This window comes from Lethenteron reissneri, chromosome 41, assembly GCF_015708825.2.
Source record: "Lethenteron reissneri isolate LAM-NWPU_2019-01 chromosome 41, ASM1570882v1, whole genome shotgun sequence".
NCBI lineage: Eukaryota > Metazoa > Chordata > Hyperoartia > Petromyzontiformes > Petromyzontidae > Lethenteron > Lethenteron reissneri.
Genome location: NC_083819.1, coordinates 11,767,594 through 11,793,538, shown reverse-complemented (window position 1 = coordinate 11,793,538; position 25,945 = coordinate 11,767,594). Strand labels below are relative to the sequence as shown.

Genomic DNA, 25,945 nt, shown 5'->3' with positions numbered 1-25,945 from the left:
CGGGACCCCGGGGTCCCGAATAAACGGAAGTCAACATCGTCATTAATTTGTTTATTTTTAGAGACCTACCTGGTGCGGATCATTCTGTTGTCATGTAGTCCAAGTGCAGCGAGGACGAATGCACAGAAGAAGCAAAACTTTGAAACTTTGATTAGCGCACCGTGTAGAGCTCGTCGAGAGGAATAGATTGCCGTATCGTTCGCCTTCAACAGACATAAAATTACGTTGCAACGCAGTTTATGCGAGAGCCGGGGCTTATGGCACCCTGGGGTCCCGCCATAAGGTTCAATTGAACATATGTGCACGTCTGGTAACACTTTTAGGTGTTGGTTAACTGATTGGTGCAGCTACTTGACTTTTCAACATGTTTTTTTTCTTCCAGTCCTGATGATCTACTGACGGCTCTCAATGAAGGCATCACCCATGCAGACGTCATCATAGCCTCTGGAGGCGTCTCCATGGGCGATAAGGTACGCAGGCCACGGGGTCACCACATCTGACTGTTTATGATTTCTATCGGACATTATGTTCTTGTCTGTTTACATAAAAGTGCAATAATCACCCGAAATCCATATTGATGGTTCTCTCACTTAATTTTACTACGAACGGTTTTTTAAAAGTTATTTGTCTGATCGAACTTTTGTTGGAGGAAATGTTAATGAACGTAATCGATTTATTCTGTGATGCGGGGCACGCTGTCTTTTTTGACATCATTGCTTTTGTCATTGTAGTGAACCAGCAAAATGATGCTATCCTTGTCTCACCACTTGGTTAAACAAAATCCACTTGAACCTAGACGCTGAATTTAATGTACAACTGTAATGTTTTCTTGTCCGTGCACACTTGTGATTTCATGAATGTATTATAGATCAGTAGCGGGAAGTACCCGGCGTTGCCCGGGTGAAAAAGACACACACACATCGACTTAGACATACACACAGACATCGACCCACACACACAAACACACCGACTTTCACACACATGGACTAAAACACACACTGACTCACACACACATCAACTTACACGCATATTGACTAACACACACACACACATGGACTGACACACATCGACTCACACACACATCGACTCACACACAGACATCAACTCACACACAGACATCGACTTACACACACACATTTTAACTTTTCTATTTACTAACTCAGTTTGTTAAGATTAGTTTTCTATGTACGTAATTTTAGGGAAAGAACCAATGAAGAGGGAAAATGCAAACAATTGTTAATGCACCTTTGAGGATCAGCACTGTAATCAAAGGTGAAGGTCATACTTAGTTTGTATGATATACCTTTGGCTTGTATTGAATGCAATGAGTCATGGTGCCTATGTATTATTTTCGAAATATTGCATTATAGGCAGGCACTGTGATAATACGGCAGAGGAAATAATATTTTTAGATAAATAAAATTATATGATTTTGAAATAAAGTTGTCAAATAAATGTCAGTATCATAAATATGTAAGGAATGCAGTTTAATATGTGAATGCTTAAAAAATAGAAAAAAAGAGGAAATGTGCTCGCTCCTTCAGGTGAATGTTGAACGAAAAGCTACAGTACGCCAAATGTAAAATGGGTGATTTTCCCAACAATGTAACAAAATGATAGACGACAAAATGTAATGAGCTGTATAGCAAAGGAAGTCCAACGTATTTAGCAGTATAACATAGAAACCAGCATCGGCAGTACTCCATATCAGTGAATAGCGTGACGTGAGCAAACGAAACAATAGAAATGCATTGAAGAAAGAAGCTAGAATAAGTGTACATTATAGAGCAGCAGTACCCACACTTAAGAAGTGGGCTACAGTCTAGATTATAGACTCCCAGTACGCTGACTCAATTACATAAGCATTGTTGCAGTCGACATAATAAGTTGCCAATAGGGTCAGCAGCTTAAAACGCAGGCTACAGTCTACATGAAAGACCGTCAGTACACTGATCGTGATTAAAATAAATATTTAGTGTGTAGATAATAGGCTGGCAGTGCACTGACTTTTAATTAATAAGCAGGCAACAGTCTACATAAGAGACTGCCAGTACAACGAGTGCGATAAAGAAGCAGGCTGCAGTGTAGATAAGTGGAAGTGTTGTACTTTAAAAGTGTCATAGTATTTGTATTTATTTAGTAGTAACATAAAATATTTCATGGCAATTGGTCTATGTACGTGACAGTAACGAAAAATGCAATGTGCGTGACGTTAGGGAAAGTTGGAAATAAGAAGTTAAATGAATGCGTTAAAAAAGTGAATTAATAAAGTACGTTGACGACGTTGTTGCTGGCATGTTGGTTTGTAATTTGTCCAGCGAATGCGAAATGGAGATAGTTAATAAATAATGGTGATGCATTGCAATATAATTTGCAGAAGCGGTAATAAACACTGTGTAAAGAATACATCCATTTGAGTCCCCCGGTGGCGATGTTTGCTGCACATCGCAGCAGGTTATCATTTGAAGCTGAGCCGATCTAGAGGAGGCTCACGACCCTTCAGATAATGGAAAGTTTGTGAGGCTAAAGAGACAATGGCTGTCCTTTGTTGCCCTAGCGAACTTAAATAGAGCAGTTAGTATGCAGGGGAAGAAAGCGTGTTACATAGTGTATATCTTCTGTAATGGAACATCTTGTTTGAACAATTAGCGAAAGTGAAAAATAAATGTAAAGAAAGTAATAATACTGTAGTTCGTGACTGAAAGTCGTGCTCACAACAGGAAAGTTTGTGGGCAAAAAGACACATTGGCTGGACTGTGTTGTCTTAAGGGAATGAAATTTAACTGCTATTAGTCAGGGGAAGAAGCGTGTTACGTCGTGTAGATTTACTGTCATGAAACATTGGTTAATGTGTACGCTGTATTATGAAAAAACAGAAGGGAGCTCTAAATTAGTGAGTATTACCTCGCTCAGTGTCCACACGAAGGCGTGTGAGTTGGTAGGGGCCGTCCCCCCCCCCCCCACCGAACGCGCGTGAGTTGGTATGGTCGAGCGCACGCTTAGTAATAAGTAATTATACTAAAACAGCACTAAATCGCTAATTAAACTACTTTAAAGTTGACGGACGGGAAAACGAAATGGCGCTGGCTCACCACGGGGCTTACGGCGTGGCACCTGGCTACTTCTTTTTTTAATACGTCAACCCCGCGGTTTGGGAGCCAAATCCTTTGCAAAAGTTTGGGCTGCACACAGAGAAACAATGACATTTCTAGGTTAGAGAAATGTCTCTAACTTGCAATGCTGTGGGGATTGAACACAGTTAAAGCTACCAAACATCCTGGTTTGGCCTGTCAGTTAAATTATACGTTATTTATAAACTTCATGAAATAATCCTGCAAATTATTTAATGATAAATTATACTGTATTTATGTAAAAATACTTTTCAAAGTAAAAAAAATAGTATGATCAATTATATATATTTTTTTTATTCGACGTATCCTGTAACATCATCCAAAAATGTTTTAAATGCAATTTCTGTCTACGTACATGCTTGGTAATTCAGTTTCTCGAACATTCTTCCCGTTAGCCAGCCTGCTCATCGGTAGAGCGAGTGGCTCGCAATCGGAAAGTGCACGAGTTCAACTCCCGGTTGGGGTTTGGCTCTGGCTCAGGCTCTCATCCCTCCACGGTTGTGGAGAAGTCAACACTGGCTTGTCCAATGGATATACTTGCCCCGACCAGATGAATGTGGAGTGAGGGCCTGTAAACGGGAGATGAGTACAGCTTCGATGTTCATATGAGCAGGAACTCGCTTTTGAATGACTTTTCCTTGCATTTCCCTTCCCTTTAGGATTATTTCAAACAGGTACTGGACATTGACCTCAATGCCCAGATCCACTTTGGAAGAGTCTTCATGAAGCCAGGGTGAGGAACAATTACATCAGTGCCCTGTGCCCTGCGCTCTGTGATGACACGTTCCAGGGGATGCACACTCGTCTATGGTTTGGGAGTACTGTTAGGTATCTGCGGCTGTCTGCTCGATGTGACTCCTGGTCACAAGTTATGCTCGCATATCGTTCCCCAAATTGGAGTGCAGCGTGAAATACATGCCGGTTTTGTTTTCTGCCATTCAGCACGGTGATATTCTATAGCAATATGTTCAAGAGCTGAATGCCACATTCAAGGTCTGATAGCGACGAGGGGGCTTCAAGAGAGAGTTCGTGTATTTTTATATTCTCTAAATGAAGGAGCCCAGACCACAGTGATTTACTGTACAGTTGATCATCGATTATATCCGACGCACGATATTATCCTGCTTCCAATATTATTCGGCGGTCCCAGACCGATCCGGCGAAACCGGCAAAAACACTGCAAAGGCTGCATCAGTCGGGCGATCGTCAAACGCATGTCATTGAAACAAGCGCGTAGTAGGTACATCACCCCATGCAGAGTCTTCAAGATTGGAGTGGTAAGTACGGTACAGCAAAAACAGTATATTTTTACAGTAGGATATTTATTTTTGTCTATTTGTATGTTTATTTATGCCAAGTTGATATAGTAAACAAATATAAACACAAAAAAACATTTGCACAACTCCTTAGAAACATGTTATACAAGAACGTTAAAAAATAAGCTATTTTAAATAATGATTAGTGATTAATTATCCGACGTTTTTGAAAATATGGAGCCCCCTTAACCCTGGAGCTGCTGGATAATCGATGATCTCTATGTTCCCTAGTTTTGATTGCATGGCCACAAGTTCACGAAGGAGATGTGTGCATCGAGCCTGTCGGTGTTCTGATGCGGTTGATGATGGTTACACACGTGTCTTCTGGGAGGAATGTCGAAGCCAGAAGGTTGTTTTTTGGGTCTTGAACGAGGTGTTTATTCCGAACGTCCGCGTTGCTCGTCCAGATCTTGGCGGGAATCTAGGATGGTGATGGGATGATACTAGAAGGGGGCATTGGGACTTGAGTCGGTGGTGTGGTGAGATACATTGTTGAGGTGTTGGTTGGCAAGATATCTCGTAAACTCCCTTACAGTTTGCATGTCTCCGCAGATATTTGGTGGCAGAATGTGTGCGAGAACAGGGAGCGAGGGGATTGGTGTCAGTTTCAGTGGTCTGGTTGCGATGCACATTGCGTCATTTAATTGTGCATCTAGCAGTTTTGCGTATGAGCTGCCGGACCAGGCTGGAGCACAAGCGCTTGTGGTGGTTTCTGAGCATCGTGTCGATTGGGTGTACGGTACAATGACATCTGATGATGTTGACTGACTTCAGCAGTAGGCCATGATGCCAAACAGCGTCATTGATCATTGCCGTGCCACTTTTTTTTTGACACTGGAAACCAGCCTCGGTGATGGTGGCGAAGGCAGCAGCTACGGCCAGTTTGAAATCCGGCTCGATCGGGTGGCAGTTGGGGATCAATAATGGGGTGTGTCTGCAAGCTCGGCACATCCCATCAGCTTGGGGGTGGAGGACAAGGAGGGACGTTGGCCGGTAGCTGGAGGACGAGTCTTGCGGCTTTGCTGGGATCCAGAATGGCAACGACTCTGGTTTGCCATCGGGATGTTGGCCGTCCTGTGTATGACGGTGAAGAGGTTTGCAAGCCTTTGTTTGTATCGTGCCGGGTTTTTTAGGAACTCACGACACAGGCAATAATATCCCTGCGCCTCGCTGTACGGTCTCGTTAGATCTGTTGCTTGTGGTAGCTGACTTACGGTGATGGCGGTGTTGTTTCCTGAGAGCTTACTTGGTGAACTTGTCAATTGGTGCCTTTTGATTGCGACAGCGTGTGGTAAGCCACAGCATTCACTGTGGTTGTTGGTGGTCTGTGCTGTGTTGCTTTTGAGGCACTTCGGTTGTGGAGGAACCAAGTCTGCAGTGACATCTTCACAACGTTTTCAGACTTTGAGCTGCAGGTTTTTCAATTGGGCTTCGGTTTCTTTTTCATAGCCAGGCCACTTGGCCTTCCGAGAGTTCCAATGTGGGTGGCCGTGGTTTGGAGGTTAACGACCGGTATCTCTAATCTCGATGTGTGTGACCGCCGGTCTGTTTTGGGTGTTTAAAAATTTGCCGAAAATTATTCGTGGTAATTCGTAGCTGTCTGCTATTGTACTTTCAAATGAACCATAAGTCGAGGTTGTATTTTTTTTCATGTGGCCGAGTGTAACGTGCCCAGCTGTTTGGGGTCGTACGCAAGGGACGTGTCTCGTGCCGACTACCATTTCTCGAGCTTCGTCATTGTCTGAGTAGCCCCATCATCGTGTGTGGTACTTGTAGAAGTCACCCACGTCTATAGCCAGTGCAAGCGGGTGCTGTCACAGGCGGTGATGGCTATGGCTATTTGGGGTTTATACGCAGTGATGACCATCACGTGGCCAATTGTGATGGTTATTGTCGATGTGCTGTCAATTGTGGCGGTGGACTTGAAATCAGCAGAGACCCTTAGTTTGGCCTTGCCTGATGGAGGTGGTGAGGAGAGCAATGTTACTAACACCTGTTGAGGTTTCGTTAATTGTGGTCCGTATAAGAGGTCTCGGCAGTATTTCTGTGATGTCTGCTTGCCCCAGCTGTTGGTGCCAGCATGCACCGCTGTTATCATTCTCACATTAATTTGCTTTGAAAAGAACAAAATACGCAACATTGTAACGTTACTCTTAACTAAAATTTTAAAAAGTTAATTATTGTTTCTACAGCATGAACCTTAGTGAGTATAAGATCTTGACTCTGATTGTGCTTTGAATTTATTAAAAAAATGGTGGTTACTGATTTTCTGACGTTATACGAAGCAGTTAAAGCAGCTGCATTGGTTTTGTCGTGTGCCGTTTATTTCTGGCACGGCGATGTTTCTCTTTGCAGATTGCCCACAACGTTTGGTACACTGGACATCCACGGCATGCGCAAACTAATCTTCGCACTACCCGGTAATGTGGTGCGCACAGACATCCACTTGTGTGTGTGTGTGTGCATTACAGTCGTGTAATCAATTATGGGTAGGCCTGGGTACCCAATTATTTTAAGCTAAAATGGGTCGTACGGTTAACATATCGTGAGCTATCCACGTGAAGATTAGATCAGCCTTGGGCGTGCTCAGTCTCCTTACTCAGAAACGTTTGTTGTACACGTTAATACTTACATGTTAATACATAGTTGTACACATTAATACGTACAGGGGGTCCCATAAGTCTAGAATCTAGTAAAAATAATACAAAAAAGGCAATTGGAACGTTTTTATTCGACACTTCTGCTAAAATGAGCGAGGATGGCAGTGGCTGTGTGATCATTGTTGGATCTCGTCGAAGCTCCACTGCGTGGGTTAAGTTGTATGGATCCTATTCCCATTAACTTTGCAACAAGTTTGCTAACACTGCTCTGTGTTATGCAGTCTGTTCAATTCAACGGCGACCTCCCTCTGACTCCGATTTCCTACAAGTGGAATTATCTGGACTCGTTCTTCTTTACTACTCAGAGAGCTATTGGGCCTGCAGAAACAAACAAAAAAACATGAATTCGTTATTTTCCCCTATGATTCCAGACCTTGTTGACCACCCTGTACACGTTGATAATTGTTGTACACTTTAATAATTGTTGTACACGTTAATACAGCGTTTGTTGTACTCCTTTATATGGAGTGTGAACTATGACACGTGTGTCTGCATTTTAATTGTGAATTCCATGTTTTGAAAGTGGATTCAAATTGAATGTATTGTTTAAAGGCACTTTCAAACATGATGATAATAAAAAAGTGGATGGAAAGGAGAAGGGAAACCAATGACTGTAACAACGCGAGAGATAAACTTACTATATATTTATCCAGAATATAGAGTGTTCCATCTCGCCATTATTGCCAAATCGGAATAATATAGTGATAATATTCTGTTTTTGTTTTATTTCAAATTTGAAAAAGATTTACCACACGCATTCCAATTGGCAAGCCATAGCCAGGTACGATTCCACAATCGTCTGTGTGTCTGTTGCCCATAAGTGCGGCCCTCCCATTACAGGAAATCCGGTGTCTGCCATCATCACAAGCAACCTCTTTGTCATCCCGGCGCTGCGTAAGATGCAAGGGATCATTGATCCGCGTCCCACGATCCTCAAAGCAAGGGTAAGGGAGGGGGGAGCTTTGATCCAAGCGAGATATCAGCAAAGGTGCACTCCAGTAGTGGGCCAAGGCTCTCGAGACATCTGTTTCACACGCTCAAGTTTTAATTGTTGTGCAATATTTGCCTCTCTCGCAGTTTGTACATCTGTGAGAAAAAATTGTGAAAATGCGGTTATCAATAACTGTGCAAGGGAAGTATTTATATTTAACAGGCGATGTTTTTGGTAACGGCCCTTCCTCATAGCGCTTTGTGTGTTTGTTATTTGTGCTTATCAGAATCAGAATATTTATTTATACTGGAGGAATCCGATGAGCTATAAAGCTCTTTTTCACAGATGCCCAGTAAGCGGGCGGGTCAGAACGTTACAACAACAAACAATACAAAAAAACACGATAGGAGTGCAAAGTATAGGAAAGGTAAACAAGTCACAAAAATCTCGACTTAAAGCTTTCGTGACTACAGGAATTCATGTTCTTTGTGTCTTTCGGTAAAGTCACGTAGATACCTTAAAAGAAAATCACAAAAAACTACGACGTTCCAATCACAACACAAGCGGTCGTCATCCTTATGAAGTGATTTTTCCGAAAGACCCAAAGAATACGTTACAAAAAATCAAACTAAAAAATGTATTTTACCACGTAAAGCCCACTGAACTATTAGCTTCCTTTTCAGAAGAAATCCTGGCTACAATTGAAAGCTCAACGAAGCGGCTTATCACGCGCTGTTGTCAACTCAGTATCACTAAAATAAATAGTAGAAATATTTGAGGCTGATTCAATAGAGTAAATATAACAAGTATCTAAGTTATGCCAAGAGAAGTTCAGTCAAAATAGCTAAGAGCATGCTGCTCGTGCACCGTCTCATCCCCAGACTCTCACCAGGTGCAGACATGTCACATGATCAAGGGTGGGGCAGTGGGCACCTTGCATAACTGCTCCTTAAAAGAGTGGCCAGCTGTTATTGTTTATTTTGGGAAGTGAAATTTATTGAAGAAGGAACCTGGAATGTGTTGACAACTGACTTGCGGCAATGTTTAGAAATGACTGCAATAAGGAAATGCGCATGTTTGTGACGATTACGGAAACAGTCGGCTCAGCTTAATGCTCAATCACTTATTATCAAGAGGACGATTTCGTATGACAGGTGCATATCAGCAGTCATAGGGATAAGGTAGGAAGAGTACATTTTGTATCTTTTTAACTACTCGTTGTGTGACAGCACAAGGCTTATTGTGGTGCTACTCGTGATGTTCACAGTTGGCTTGTGATGTGAAGTTGGATCCTCGCCCAGAGTACCACCGCTGCATCCTGACCTGGCACCACCAAGAGCCACTACCCTGGGCCCAGAGCACAGGTACATTCGCAACGCATGTCCAGCACAAAATACAGTTTATTTCGTAAACTGCGTACTTTTGGGCACTTTAAAGATTTTACACTTGAGGCCACTTATGGTATTTTATTGCAAGATCTAACCATGTCCGTCCAGTGCTCGCTGAGCTGCATTGGCTTCCAGTTGCTGAACCAATGCATTATCAGGTCGCACTCATTACACACAAAGTGCTTGCCACAAATGAACCACAATACCTCGCTGATCTCGTCAAGGAGCATAAATCATCACGCGAACTCTGGTCATCCTCAGAGGCTTTTGGCTCGTCGTCGAACGAAGGTGGTCACCACATATCTCGCTTTTCAGATCTGCTTCTGTGGCCGTCTGGAACGCTCTTCCTTCCGATATTAGGAACCCACTGGAGCTATGCACTTTTAAATATAGATTGAAAACTGTTTTTTAAATTGTTTTTGTGTTTAGTTTGTTGTCCTTCCTCCGCTCCTCCGATTAGCACGGTTGGCTACGTACGGTGTGAAAGAAGTTCAGCATACGCACATACATACTAGGATTTTAGCAAGACGAATGTTAAAAAGTACGGCCACGGCCTGAACTCTCCACCTGCTGATTTGTTTTCGAACAGCATTGACGCGTGGCGGCCTTGAATGTCCCTGCAGGTAACCAGATGAACTGCCACGTGCTGAGCATGCGGAGCGCCAACGGGCTGCTGATGCTGCCACCCAAGACTGAGCAGTACCTGGAACTGCATAAGGGGGAGGTGGTTGATGTGATGGTCATCGGAAGGTTGTGATCACCCCCCTCCCTGCCTCCTCCTCACCCCCAGCCAGCGCGCTGTGCATGCACTGCATGTCCACCATGTATCTGCAAATACTACATGCTGTACTTTAATTATTTATTACTGTATATCCTTTACTATATAGTTAGTTAGCAACCCCTTGCTTTAAATAATCAGGTAGAAAACAATGAATGTTTCATAGATATATTTACACTTATTATGCTATTATAATCCAAAATAGGTCAATGTTACTAAATTTGGGTTCCCTATGAAATGTCTGACACGTTCGACAGGGATTATTCATTTAACACATTTAGTTTTCAAGTCAAATAATGAACCTGCGTGAACATGTTAGCGTAGAGAGCTGTTTGTCCCTTGATTAGCGCACACCCAGAGCCGCTTGAATTGGTTTGATGCCTCTAAACGCCTCCAGGGTGCTGATGCGTTCTAACTGATGGAGCCAATCACATGCTCATCGACAGCTTTAGCTCATTTATGCAATGTTTAGGTAAAGGATAATTTTAGCATATATACAGTATATAAATAGAGTACATATTATACTAATCTAGTGTGTGGTAGATCTTTCTCAAGAAGTATGTTCAGAGGAATTTAAATTAAATGATTAGCTTGATTGTACATCATCATCATCTGCTGCTGCTGCTGCTGCTGCAGGATTCGTTACCTTTACGGAGTGTAAGTGCATGGCCCTTGGGCCCTCTCAAACTCCGTCTGCATACAGAGTGCTACATCGATGCTCAGCATTATCTGCAGATACTCATATTTTTGTCAAGGGAGTAATATATATGATATAACATGGGGCAACACAAGGACACGATGTTTATGCTGTTTAAATAGTGTTCACTTGAATTTATATATTTATGGTATATGAAATATAATTATTGTACACATATAACTTATAATTAACTTGTACTGAGAGGTTACAAATCTTGTGAATTACTGTAACAGCAAAGGCAATGTGCCGGTTTGTAAGTACACATGCACGCACGTGGATTTTAGTGCAGTATAGTACAACATTGGTGCAGTTTAATTTTGACCCCTCCCACAATGATGTTAGTGATCCTGTCAACGCAGAAACCCGACCGTTTTATTGGGGGATTTTCTACATAAACTGAATTCCTGATTTACAAACCTACTACTGCACAAGTACTGCTTCGTAAGGATGTACATTTCCTCATTGCGCAATAGCGACCTCCTCGATCGGCAGCGGTCCCCGTGGCAACCTGTGTTCAGTAGATGCCTGCACAGTGGTCCACTCACCCAGCAGCTCACTGGTTACGTTAGAAATGTGTGTGTGGGCGCGCGCGTGTTTATTTGTAGGGGGCCGGTGGCGCAGCGGTTAGCGCGCTGCGCTACGAACCCGGCGACCCGAGTTCGATTCCCGCTCATGGCCACCAACACCAGTGACGATTATCTGAATCGGTCCTGGGCCTCCCCTAGGTCAACTCAGCCTCAAATGAGTGGTGCGACATGTAAACATCGCCGCTAGGGAGACAAAGGCGGCCGGGCGTGGTGCTGGCCACCCACCCCTTTGTGTGCCGTGCCGGCCTTCATAGGTGTTCACTAACAGCACTTGCCCCAACAGTCTGTACAGGCTACACGGGGGGATCTTTGTTCTGTTTATTTAAATATTTATGAATTCCTTTACTTTTTGATTTAAAGATGTTGCATTCAATGTTGTACATTTCAAAAACAGCAAAGCTTAAATCCCAAACAAGTGAAGATAGTAATGGCTGCATACAATGATGCTGTGTTATATAGCAAGTGCAACTCTTTCAGTGTTGGCCATCAATCACGCAGCGTAAATGTACACATTTCACGGTAACATCTGTAAATGACGACACCATTAAACACATTTATGATCCATACTTGTTTTGAGTACAAGACTGGTTTTACAAATATTGGCTGAGAATGTATTCCAAGCCTATAATTGTCTGCATTGTTCTCTTGTTCGTCTCCATGATTTAGTTTGAACATGTGTCCCTTCATCTCTCAGACGTTTTACAACTAAAGAAAGCCGACTTAACGAAATTGCCAGTTTGTGAATGTTTACATTTTTATTGACATTTAAGCATATATCTATCTGAAAATGATGGTGCTAGCTTAACAAGAAGGGGATCTCATTTTCAGAGAAACTAGTTGTGATCTTGGAGCTGAAATAGTAACATTTACACAGACTCAAAACCTATTTGTGAGGTAAAATTGGTACAGTATTTTTTTGGGGGGGGTTATTTTGTGCTTTTCAATTAAAATGGGATTCACGAGGTTTGCGCAAATCGTGTACATCTCAGAGGTTCTGCACGGCCCGCGTGTGATAGCCTGCAATACAGTACAAATAGGGGACATCGATTACTCTACACGCGCCATGGATTTAAAAAAATGGTTCCGTGAAATTGTTCCATCAACATTTTCATTGGGTCCCGTCATTTTTGACATTCAGGTATCTTTCAAAGCTCAAGGATTACCCACATGTTGTTGGTTTCAAACACGTCCTGCGCAAAGGACCAATGGAGCATTGCGATTGACTTGTGAAAGGCATCCACAGTCTTTGACCAAAGTTGATTATTTGATTTAGACCCATTCTCAAATCTGTCCCTGTACGGTAGACACAAGATCGCAACACAGCCACACTGAACCAGGAGGAAAAGTCACGCGGAAGTGTGTTTGTATTTAATGAGCAATGTCACGTGTTACGTTTCAGGCCGCACGAGGAGAGGACTATGTAGTGACGTCACGAGGGAAGTGTGATGCGCCATGTCGTGGAATGACGTCACAATGACGGGCATCGCTAACCCCAAAGGCAAATTCTTAAGAGTGGAGGACTCGTGATCGTGCACTCACACTTCGCTGCACGTGTGATTGCAAGTCACTAAATTGTCTGAATGTCAGGATATTTCTGTCAGTGATAAATATATATTTGAAGGCCTGGAATTTCTGAATGTGTATAGATCTGGCCTGAATCACCCAGCACTTCACATCGTGACGTGAGAAATAGTTTCCAGCGATCGCTTTTCTGAGGCCGATCACTTTAATTGCTTTTGCAGCATTATACCAGCTTCCGTAATACTGCAGTGACTCAAATTAAGCATGTTACTGTGCTATTTTGGGGTAAACGTTAGTGAACAATGCAAAGTTTACATAGTGCTGTATTTATAATAGGTTTTTGGGGGGTTATATCGCATAAGTATAAGTCAAATGACGTGGTATATCCTCCTCCACCCGACAAAGCCAAACATCAAGTTTTTACATGACCATAATACGTCCAATTTGGCATTATTTTCAGCAAATCCGGTCTGTAGAAAGGCAATCACACCAGAGTTTGACTTCGCAATGACACTTCGCTGGAAAGATACGTAATTATGAATTGTATTGGTCGTGAGTGTCACACTTCCGAATGTTTTTTTTTTTCATTTAAGAAACTTAAGCAAATATTGTTGGAAAGGCTCTGGAGACCAAATGAAAATGCCTTCAGTATAAGTTGCAATAAGTTGATATTTTTATTTGTAAGTATTGTTGACCAATAACAGTATAGCATGCAGCTTTGAAGCTCCAGGTGAAAATGTGTAATCATTAGGTCAATATAAGATACATCTTCCAGTGTTCCTGGTATTCTTCAGGAAAACCTAAACATGGAAACACTAATTGTACAGATTTGGCAATATCATATTAAGTTTAATTGCATTCCTTATTGAAACTGCATTATTTGTTGTTCATAATGAAGACATAAATGTTATAGTGTACCAGTATTTTAAATTACGTATATATTGTTTAATTTCTACAAACTTATTTTTATACTCCAGTTCTGGTGTGTTGCCCACTGTATGAGTTGAACATGTTGTTCCCGTGATTTTCGGAGTGATGCTTGCCCAGTGAAAATTAGCTGAACTCTGAGCCAAACCCGGTAAACTCAGCAAGACCCTCACTCAGCACGAGATAAACACTAAGTTTGGTTCTGGCATTACAGATGCCATTGAGAGCAAGATTTGGCATCTGCTCTAAATCGGGATAAACCGTGCCCATGCCCTGCGTAAATAACAGTAATGGGTACCATTTCTGTTTTCCTTGAGTAACTTCAACTTATTACACACCACTTACAAATTAACACTGTATGTGTAATTATATATCAGAGTGTTTTTCTCATTTGAAATAATTAACAGAGTAAACATGGTTTTTGAACTCGGGGTGATTTGTCTTGTAGTGCCACGTTAATGTTTATGGCAGACTATCACGGCGTTACGATGCGTCCCCCTTCCACGTGAATCGTTATCTTCCCCCTGTACAGAGACCTCAGTGCTACAGGGAAATACGGGTCCACAAGAGTTATCGGGACTTGACGTGTTGGTTTTTGTTGTTCCCGAACTCTTCGTCTCGTCAGCGCCGTGATCACAACCCTGCTTCTTCCCTCGCACCTGCCCCACGGCAGGACTTCCATCGTCTCTTTTCCTTAGCTCGTTATGACATCGCTCAATTCAATAAACGTGTACAACTCCCTACCGTTACAACATTTCATGGAGCTGCTGCTGGTTTGCTGGCCGCTTGACATTTTGGGGCTTCGCGCGCCTCTGCTCAGCAAGTGTGTTTTAAAAAGTATTGGCGTTCAACCTGAATGAAGTTACTGTCGATGCATTAACACAACAATGGATTTTCTAAGTCTGTATTGCACCCACATTTAACACAATAGTTGTACTGCACTGGGGTCAACCCGATAAGGTCGCTCCTGTGACTGTAACATAATATTGTATCCACCGTTGTCATGTCAGTTCACTCAACATTGGTGATGCATTATTTGCATGGTAGCTGGGTGGCTGTAGTGCAGAGGTCGCAATCGGGTACCCGATACCCGTACTCTATCCGATACCCGGCTACCCGTACCCGGCCGGGTACGGGTACCCGTTTGCGACCCTGGTGCGGCCGGGTACGGGTAGGCCGTGAGTCACTGGTGAGTCACCGTTTGTCACTCATTTCCCAACGTCTTGTCTCTTCTCACAATTGAAGTTCCTAGAATCAACCCACCCGCGCCTGCAACATGGCTTCATCCCAGAGGTCGCAATCGGGTACCCGTACCCTACCTGTTACCCAGCCGGGTACGGGTAGCCGGGTACGGGTAGGGTACCCGTTTGCGACCCTGGTGCGGCCGGGTATGGGTAAGGAATCAAAACCCGTTTGCGACCTCTGCTGTAGTTGCTACGAGACAGCAGACCCTTTTCCAAGTATCGGTTGATCACACAGTGCCACAATCAGGAAGCTGCCACAAGAAGCCAAGACCCCCCCCCTCACCAACCCCGCGTGTGTGGAGTTTAGCCTCGACACCGCTGGCACTCGCGGAGCAAAAACCTCTCCACCTTGCCACCTTGCGTTCATGCGCAGGGACTTTGTAGCACGCCATGACAGGGATAGCCGGTACCTGGAGTGGAGGAGGCGGGCGGGACCAGGGGGCCACGCACCGAAGAGGCACGGGGCTACCAGCCCTGGACCGCAGCTCATCTCTGCGACTACCACGAGTTGAAGGCGCTAGAGCCTGCCAGGGATGGAACTTTGCTCCTGAATGTAATGCCACGACCACGAAGCTGCTCATCCTCTACCACACGCGGGCGTAAGGCCACAGTTGGCACTCGATGGGCCAGCACTTCCCTCCTTGAAAGTGTTCATCCTCGGCAGCCTCGCAGGCAAACCTTAGCCATGGGTTTTCCCAGGTGAGAGAGAGAGACATGGGGATGTTCCGTGTGACACGGCCCTCGGGCCCTGTAAGGAAAGCGGAGCTCGACCTGAAACCGCCTTCAGATAAATTAACCTCGATTCTGAGTTACAGACCGCGGTGCCGTAGAACCGTTCGGTGAACAAAGACCCAGCCCCGCGAGGTAACTTACTACTGAAGGTGAATCTGAACTCTTTCGTAGCTCGAGGTGCAAAAGCAGCCGGACCGATTGTATCGAGGAATCGCCTCCCCCAATACACACAAACCCCTCCCCACCCGCCTCAGCCTGTGGGGTGCGGAGAGAGATGAACCCTTCTCGGGATTGCCAGCAGTGCACGGCTGGGGTACACAAGGGCCGGGTACACGACGAGCAGAGGCCATGCTGTCTCTACTGCTGGACTGCGGTGTTGAAAGCCAACCCCGTTGTTCCTGTCCAAGTGATACTGCTAATAATTATAGCTTATGTAGCGCTTTTCAGATTAGTTGAAAACGAATTTCTTTAGAGCTGCTTGTTGTGTTTAGTTTGTCCTTCCCCCGCATCTCAGATTAGCACGGATAGCTACTGTGTACGGTGCGAAAGAAGTTTAACATGTATACGTACAATTACAATGGAGGAGTGTGTAGTGGTTTTGAGTTAAAATAGGAAAAGATGCCTTCTAAAAGAAGTTTTTTAGGCAGGACTTGAAATTCAGGAGCCATGGAGGCCGAAGGCCCAGATGATCGACCCTTGGACTGAGCCCTCCCTTTCTGGGGATGCAGAAGAACCTCGCTCAGAGTTCTTGCTGGGCCGTAGGGCGCAGCAATCTCTCAACTACACGGAGGTGCGAGATCATTTAGGGCCCTTGGATGTGAAGAAAAGTAGGGACCTTGAATTCAATACGGAATGTCACTGCAAACAGTGAAGTGATGCGAGAGCTGGGATTCTAGTATCTCCTTCAGGGGGTGATGTGTTCTCAAAGATTAAATTTGCGGTGTCTGTAAAAGTTGAGTGTCATCGGCATAACAGTGAGAATTGAGATCTAATTGATGAAGGGTCATGCATATGCAGAACCCAGGGCCCTAGGGGACACAAATGAAACTGTTATTGCAGACTTCAGAGCTGCCCAAGCTATTAAATTGCTTGCTATTCAATCTATATGTTATCCAGCATAGTGCGGTACCATTCACCCCCATACACATTATTTTCCCCAAGCATTCAAGGAAGAACACCGTGGTCGATAGTATCAAAATCAGCACTCGGTTCCCATCAGAACTTGAGACAGTGAATCCGGCTGTGACTGTCCCACCTGATGACGGAGACTTGTGTTGCCTCCGAAACGTCGTGATTTATTATTTTATTTCTATTATTATTTCTATTATTTTTTTTACCTATACGTGACTTTACCGAAAAACCTAAGAGTAAGAATGCTGGGTGAGCCCATTGTCAGTGGCAGTCAATACATCATTAAGTATCTTCACCAAGGCCGCCTCAGTCCTGTGCCCAGGCCAAAAACCAGATTGGAAAGGGTCCTGGAGATCGGTAGATCGTTTTGTAAAGGGCGATAGTTGTTAGGTCGTTCAAAATCAAGCCCTGGTTTCTTGACGAGAGGGGTGCCAACAGCGTGTTTGAAGAGAGGGGACTGAACGAGAGCAGAGTGGTATGTTCAAGAGGTGGGTAACAAATAGACAGAACATGGTGAAATTACGACGAAGTAGTTTGGCTGGAAAAGGGTCCAGAGAGCAGAAGGTGGGTCGAGATTTAGCATCCAGAGCTGTAACATCGGATGTATTGAAGCAAGCCAGGATAGTGCCCTGCAAGGGAGGGCAGAATTGGTGGCGGCTCTGTTTAAGGATAACACGCAGATTATGACGGGTGGCTTTAATTGTGTCGAGGAATAACAACTCAAGCAGTGTGTTACATTGTTCGATGGAGACAAGTGTATTTGCTTTTGGAGGGTGTTTTAACATCTGACTAATAATAGAAAAAAAGTATCCTGGATTGTTGGGGCGACTGGGAATGAGTTTAGAAAAACAACTCAGCTGGCTTGAGCCAGAGCATGTCGGTAGCCAGTTTGTTGCGCTCCGAAAGTGCGCCGATGCACACAGCAAGGCCTGGTTTTCTCCAAGTGTTGCTCAGCTTTACGCACTGTTGTCTTGATTGAGGGCCGTTCGAAATCCTCTTTGTTTAAGGGGAGGAGGCCAAGGAATCCAGAATATCACTCAGGGTTGGATTGTACAACCGAGTGAGATCATCCAATAAAATACAAAGATAGCTCGTTGACTAACGCAGGGAATGGAGGAAATGATCAGACACGAGTGTTAGAGTATTGTCCTTTATGTTATGACATTGATGGAATTATGCAAAGCAGAGATGGCAGGGGTAAAATAAAAATAGAAAAACAGCAACAGGGTCCGCTATCAGTCGTTATACAACAACACTATTCGTCTTCAGATATAAATGCTTTAATTGAGATGTAATTCGATGCTTTCTGAATGAAAAGTGATTTTTTTTTCCTTCAGAAATCTACTGCAAGGAAGTAAGATAGGTTCGATGTGTCTGAAACAAGACGTGTGATACATGTCAGACAATCCAAGCTCCAAATGTATTTTGTTTATCATGTGAGAAGGCAAAAGAGCAGGGTCGTCTTATTTGCACGAGTGACCTGGGTAGCACCTTAGGGTCGTGGGTCATGGAAAGGACAAAAGCAATCACAAAATTAAGTACAACAATGAATCAAATAGAAATCAGTGCAAAAACAACCATGGTCGAGAATAAATTAAACCTTACTGCATGAGCTCACAAACCAATATTAAAGTACATTACCTGGAATTAAAATTAACTTGGACAAATTACTTTTTAAAAACGTGTAATCGTAAAAATAAGTTAAAGAACATTAAAATAGATTTGAGTGATTATTGTACTATGATGTAAACAGACAAGGATATGTGCCAAATACAATCACAAGTGAAGTCATGCAGAATCAACAGTTTAGCATCAAGTTGTGATTTAGATGGGATAATAACCAAGAATGTTTTCCAACTTATGCCATTCCTGGTGTCCGGGTATTTAGTAGAGCATAAATGAGAACCGTGTGAGGTTTTTTTGGTCTTTGATACCAATCAATTTACTTTGTATGTCTAAGATTTTAGGGGGTTGGTCCTGAATATTAGCTTGGTAAAGGGCTTGAGCGGTGCATTAGATATTAATTTGGCCCAACGAGTCTCCCTCTGGTCTCGGAGTAAAGATCAGTCATTATTGGAGTGGTTTCTAAGAAAGAGAGTAAGGCAGAAAATTAACGATAGGACTTCACTACCATTTATAAAGACTATAAAGACTAGGGGGGCATTGAGGAGTGGAAAATCCCAACCAACTTGCCTCTACTATCTATGCTCACTAACACTTATTCGTCAATATTTGTTCTGCCTCGCTTGAAAGAGAATGTGGTGCCATGACTGCGAAGCCACTCCGCAAGCGCCGCGACCCCGAACGCACACACACGCCGGGCACACGCACACACACGCCGGGCACACGCACACACGTAGGGTCCCGGTGGGGGATCGCTTGGCACCATGGGTTTTCACCCGACGGGCCCCTAGCGGGGATGTCCAACGGTTTCCCGGTGCCAGGAGATTGGCCGACCCCTGCCCCCCCCAGGCCAAATTAAATTGCGGCCCCCCTTAAATTGGCTTAACATTATCTGGGTGCACAGAAGCTCACCGGGCTACCCACAGTGAGACGCTCACAGCACGGGGGAGCGGCCAGGGTAAAAGATTACGCGGGCAGTGCAGACGAGGAGGTGGGAGGGAAATCCCCGTGGACACTGCGGGTGTCTATTGAGCTGGACGGCCACTCAGGGTTTACCGGCTGAGTTCAGGAGTGAGGAATGTGGGTGCGGAGACAATGGACGGGGGGGGGGGGGGGTAGCGTGACGTAATGCCCTAGGTAACGGCCGCGAAACGTTAGAAAATCAAAAAGTAGGTGCAGGATGACGTCACGTAACCCTACGTTTTCGGAATCCCAGTGCATAAAAGGGGGGAGCGAGAAACGGTAAAGGGACTTGTCCTCCAGCCGTTCAGCCGTCCGGACTGACTCCCAGCCGCTCGCAGTGTCCGTGAGATGCTAGCATGTGCCACTACGAGTCGACCCTCGGCAGATGCCTCTCTGATCGTCATCCCTCCGACTCCCACCACGTCTGTGCGACACCATGAGTGCGTCTGTGAGGTGAGTAATAGAGTGGGGGTACACCTAAGGGATTGGATAGTAATAGGTTCGGCGCTGCTCGTAGAATATTTGCTGCTAGGCTGCCGAGGATGAACACTTTCAGGGAGAGAAGCGCTGGCCCATCAAGTGGCAACTGTGGCCTTATGTCCGCGTGTGGTGGAGGATGAGGTTGCCCTGCTCCTCCGGGCAGCGTCGTGGTCGTGGCATTACATTCAGGAGCAAGGCTCCATCCCTGGCAGGCTCTAGCGCCTTCAACTCGTGGTAGTCGCAGAGATGAGCTGCGGTCCAGGGCTGGTAGCCCCGTGCCTCTTTGGTTCGTGACCCCCTGGTCCCCCCCCCCCGCCTCCTCCACTCCAGGTGCTGGCTATCCCTGCCATGGCGTGCTACAAAGTCCCTGCACATGAACGCAAGGTGGAGAGGTTTTTGCTTCGCGAGTGCCAGCGGTGTCGAGGCTAAACTCCACACACGCGGGGTTGGTTGAGGGGGGAGTTGAGTCTTGGCTTCTTCTGGCAGCTTCCCGATTGTGGCACTGCGTGATCAACCGATACTTGGAAAAGGGTCTGCTGCCTGGTAGCAACTACAGCCACCCAGCTACCATGCAAATAATGCCTCACCAATGTTGAGTGAACTGACATGACAACAGTGGATACAATATTATGTTACATTCACAGGAGCGACCTTATCGGGTTGACCGCAGTGCAGTACAAATATTGTGTTAAATGTGGGTGCAATACAGACTGTGTTTTTCTTTAAACGCGCCGTTAATAAACATTAGTACAGAGTATCGGTGCAGCGTGATTTGTGTGTGTGTGGGTGTTGGTGATTTGAGGGTGTGGGCGAGGCGCGCGTGTATTAAACCATAAACGGCCGCCGATGCTCACGCGTCCGTGCAGTTTCGCCGCGCGCATATTAGGGCGGGGAAGGGCGAGTGAAACCCGCTCGCCGACGCTCGCGCGTGTTTGCGCCACAACAATGTCATTAACGGCGAGGCGCGCGCCTTTGTGTGAAACAAGCGCCTGCAGGGGCGCGCGCGTGCACGCAGCCGCCTTCGTGTTCGTGGTGGTGCACGTGGGCGCGTGCGAGGTAACCCCGGGCGGTGGTGAGCCAGCCAATTAGCTTTGTCGCTCAGAGAAGCCGCGGGGGGGGGGGGGGGCGATCACCCGATCGGCGCGGCCCGGCGAGAGGCGGCCGACGAGGAGGAGGAGGTGGGAGTGGAGGGGGTGGACGTCGCGCCCCGTCCGCTCACGGGGAGCGGGGAGGCGTGCGTCGTCCCCCACAAGAACGTGTCGTGGCCGGGCTATGCGGTGTGTTCTGGTACGCAAGTGTGGTCGTTGTGGTCATCGTGTACACCCAAACTTTGCCCATCCAGGGGTGGGGGGGTTACGTTATTAAAAGTATCCGCAAGTGGCAAATCCGCGATTCGCAAAACTCAAAAGGCAGATGGTAAAACCAGAGGGTTTGGTCCACGGTTCGGAATACGACAAAACCCACCCCTCATTGTGTTTATGTTACCCTACATCAACCCAAACGTGAAACAGAAAGTATTTTCTAAAACGTAAACTATGATTAATATTTTCTACTGTTTTGACTAAAACGCGTATCGTAAATGTATAGAATGCATGTAGTGTAACACTACAATACAATACTGTAGTGAAACACTAAAGGACTGGACATGCGCACGTGAAGAAAATAAACCTGCAACTTCCACTGGATGCTGAGAGCGCGTGAACTGGGGGGGGGGGGGGCGCGATGTGTTGAGTCGTGGGAGACGAGGGGGGGCCCGCGCCATCGGCGAGCTGTAACCTCGTGTTGTATATGTTGGTTATCAAAATTTGTTATGTTGTATGCGTGCGTGGGTGAAATTATTATGTTGTATATGTGGGTTATGAATATTCAGTGAAAATAATAATAATTAAATGAAATTTGGCCTAATGTGTAATTATCCGGAAATATGTTAATTTATGTAATTATGCACATTTTAATTATGCCAATTCGAGAGGTAATCGTATTAATTATGCGAGTGGGTGTAATTATGATAATGCAAGTCGTTATGATAACCAGACCCCGCCTCGGTGATGAGGGTGGGTTATCGATCGGAATAAGGCAATTAATCGTATGCAGTTATGCAGGTGTGGTGTAAGTATGCAAGATTAACTTAGATTAACTCGGCATCGTTGTCTAGGTTCGTCTCATTCTCGCTTTAACATTCCCAGAGTGTGTATTCGTGGTTATATTTTAGGTCCCCGGTTCACCCCGTTATCGCTTTAACATTTACTGAGTATGTATTAGTGTGTTTATTAAGGTCACCAAGTTCAGATCTCAACGCAGAAGCAGATCTTATGCATAGATTTCAGGAAAGAATCACACAACCACTTCTGTATTGATCAATTTATTACTAATTCAACCTTAACTATGATATAGTATGCGAACTCTCAATCCCGGAACGTCAACACGGCATCAATACAGTATCATCAACGATTGTCTGATTTCACTTTGACAACGGCACATGGATCCCGCATAACGCGATGGTTGTTAGTGAGAGAGAGGGTCGTTAAAATATGCAAATACTATGCTAAGAAAACCTTAACGTTAATGAATGATCATACTCAACATTGTTCACGCAGTACCGCATTCCTTATTGATCATACGCAACCCTTATCACGTTGTTAGCACCTTGGGTCACGGGACAGTTGAATATTCTGTAGAGGATGCGAGTACGTGCGGCGATTATGACTGAAAGATACTTGAAAGATTATACGGCGATAAAAAAACACAATCAAAAACAGTTATTATTCTTAAAGGCACCAATCTCAACAGATACATCGGCAGGTTATCTGACAACAGAACGGCTCGGAGTAAGGGCCTGCGACGGTGCTCCTTTTCCGAAGATCGTTATCTTATACCAAGTTTACTAATTGGAGACCAGATCACCTGATAAGGATCCGGTGGGCCACCACTCCCCACGTGAGCGTGGCTCGGCGGAAGGAGGTGCCAATAATCAGTTCGTATTGATGGATCTGTTGGGAATTTATGCGATTAAGAGTACAGCCCACTAAATATTAAAGATAAAAATTACGAATACTCTTATAAACGACGGATGGCCATCACTCGGTCTCGTTGTGATGCCTTCCCAGCCACGGATGGCTTCTGGGTTCGAGTGTGTTTGAGTGGTAAGAGTTGTCTTGAATAGTCGGTGTTCGGAGTCGATTCTTTATGTCAAACAGACGCCTGGTGGTCGTGTGGTGAGGGGGCGGTGCGCGTCATACGTATCAGTCGCTCCCCTGTCACCGTGGTGAACTGGTTCAGATGCCCGTTGATACGCTGTCGCAGTTCGGAACCCGGTCGGTAGGTCGCGCCCACAACTCGCTCGCAGCGTGCAGTGTTGGGTCGTCGACCAGGGTGTGCACGGAGCCTCGTCGCCAAACCGCGACCCTCACCACTCCGGCGGCAGCAGAGACCTCCGACTCGGCAGAGGTTGACCCACGCAGGCCGAGTTGAGCTGTCAAGCGGGTCTTGCCCGCCTGCAGAGGAGATGGGGAGCCGCTTGAGTCGAGCCCCGAGAGCCGGCTTTGGTAAGCCGATCGAACTCGGCTGAGTCCCAGACGAGCTGAAGATGAGTCGAGCCGACCCGCTGGTCGCAGCTCGCTCCTGAGCCGACCCTCCCGGTCGAGCTCGCTCCTGAGTCGACCCGCTGGTCGCACTCGCTCCTGAGTCGACCCGCTGGTCGCACTAGTTTCCAATGCTCAGGATCCTTTCCTTTATGCCGAAAAATCCCCCTGGATCCCGCCCACAAGGCGGGGCTTCTTCCGATTTTTGCTGTGTCAGGATCTGTCCGTAGGCAGGTGTGTCCATGTGTGTGTCCGTACGTCCGTATGTCCTTGTGTGCATCACCCACGGTATATTCCGTTGTCACACTCTCTCCATAAAACCCACGAGCAAACAATCAGATGTTACAAATTGCCTCGAAGTCGTCTCTCTGTCTGGGTGCAATATTATCTCTTGTCTGGCCTTCTTCATGAACCCAAAACACAGACGTTACAAATCGTCTCATAGGCGTCTTTGTTCGTGTTGCACAACCTGGAGGGAGGGGCAACACTCTCTCCGACCCGGCGCACAAAGAAATGGTTAAAAAGTTTTAAGTTAACATTTGTCCCTTACTATTTCACAGTTATGATTCTGTATGTAACCTAAGGTCTGTCGTTTCCCATCGTGGTGCTTGACTCAAGTGGAGGTGTTTCCCCGAGCGTATACACACTCCTATCCCGCGCTGCGGGGATACAAAGACGGCCGGGATCTCCCTTTCTCTCCGACCCTGGGTTTAACATCGTTTTTTTTTATTATGTATTTATATTCGACCTGGTGGTGATTCATCCCGTTATCCTGGCTTTTCCATAAGTTTTACTTTTGTCTTTTCATGCATATGCTTATTATTATTAATTTATTTCCGATATCTTAGGTTAAGGGGTAAGTTTCTTGATCCTAGGAATTCGTATTCCTTGGTGTCTGCATGGTTATATAAGCGGAATATAGTTTACGGTGAATAGCGTTAACATTGATGTTATGTACGATATTATGTATTGTGATGTCTTTAACTTAACTTGTTTGTCAGGGCTTTACTGACACGAAGTTGCATTCCATAGTCCCGCAGTCTTTGCCCCACCCTATCTCTGCTCGCCGTGGTTGTTGCTGTCCAGCTGACGCCGTTAACTCAAGGCCTCATTAATTTCCGTCACTCCTTGTATGTGAGGGCGGTTGAACCTTGGAGTCAGTTCTGGTTTTTGTCTGCCTGCTTCTTCTTGTGTCCCCTGACCCCGGGAGTTATTATTTCTACTTTTATGGCCTGTCGAAGCCCGACTCGCTGTTGCTGGGCTGGTGTCGTTCCCGGCTTTTTGCTTACGTTTGCAGTTCGCCGTGCTCTTAATTTCCTTCCCTCTTCAACCTTATATCGACTATTCGCTCCTGTCTGGGTGCGATTCAATTCTGACTTAGGAAGGTTCTGATTGTCATATGCTTCGGGTCGAGTTGTATAGAAAGTATTAAAGTATGGAAATAACATTTCATATTGACTTAATGATGGTGATGGTTCAGTAGGCGTAACCTGTGGCCTGGTTTAATTGGAGTGGGTGTGAATATCAATAACTTTAGCCTACCCTGTTGTTAAATTCCGACTTTAACGTTACTTTAATAGCAATACAGAATAATTGAGCTTTTTGTCTTAACTAGGCGAACGCGAACTTCTGGTGACCCCCGCAGCCTTGTTGTTCAGCTGGGTCTGCCTCCTTGAGAGATATACACCACTCTTATTCTCGTCTCACTGTGGCCATCCAACCTTCTGCTCTGGGAGTGTTATTCTTAATTTCAGGTCAAAGGCCCCCTCACGTTCAGACGTGCAGGGTTGTTTAAATCAGCTCCCTCCCCTGTGCACGTGTTCCAACTAGCTCGGAATCCCTAAACACACAATCAGTGATGATTCCTGGCTTTCTGTGGTTGTGATTTAGACAAAGGCGCCTCTGCTTTCTTCCATTGCCTTTGAGTCGACACTGCCCTATTATTTGCCCATGTGCTGAGGTCATAGAATTCGTTTTGACTTCAGTAATATTAACATTCAGTATTGGATTAGCAAATGGGCAATGGTTCATTGATGTAGCTCGCAGCCTGGTCTCCAATTTGAGCGAGCGCGAGGATCGATAATTTAGCCTACTCTGTTGTTGAATTTCGAATTTTGACGTTACTTTAAAACCATGCAGGATGGTTGGGCTTTTTGCCTTAACTATGTCTGGCTGACACTCCCACTGTCTCTGCCGCCTGCACGGGTGACATGTGCCCGTTCATCAGGCCTTATCTTTCCTTGAAGCAAGGTTGC

The 25,945-nt window shown here is 45.3% G+C and overlaps 1 protein-coding gene across 10 annotated transcripts in view; it reads left to right on the top strand.

Annotated features, from left to right (window-relative positions):
- Positions 1-14,842, top strand: part of GPHN (gephyrin) — a 59,861-nt gene extending 45,019 nt beyond the window's left edge. For 3 of the 10 annotated variants that reach the window (XM_061568750.1, XM_061568745.1, XM_061568744.1), the window contains 6 exons: positions 383-470; positions 3,791-3,864; positions 6,803-6,867; positions 7,948-8,051; positions 9,306-9,402; positions 10,050-14,824. In XM_061568750.1, the coding sequence (XP_061424734.1) occupies positions 383-470; positions 3,791-3,864; positions 6,803-6,867; positions 7,948-8,051; positions 9,306-9,402; positions 10,050-10,183 (562 nt within the window). In that variant the 3' untranslated portion in view covers positions 10,184-14,824. Of the gene's footprint in view, positions 1-382; positions 471-3,790; positions 3,865-6,802; positions 6,868-7,947; positions 8,052-9,305; positions 9,403-10,049 lie in introns of all 10 variants that reach the window. The other 7 variants (XM_061568746.1, XM_061568749.1, XM_061568751.1 and 4 more) reach the window with 5 other exon arrangements.
- The last annotated feature ends 11,103 nt before the right edge of the window (positions 14,843-25,945 follow it).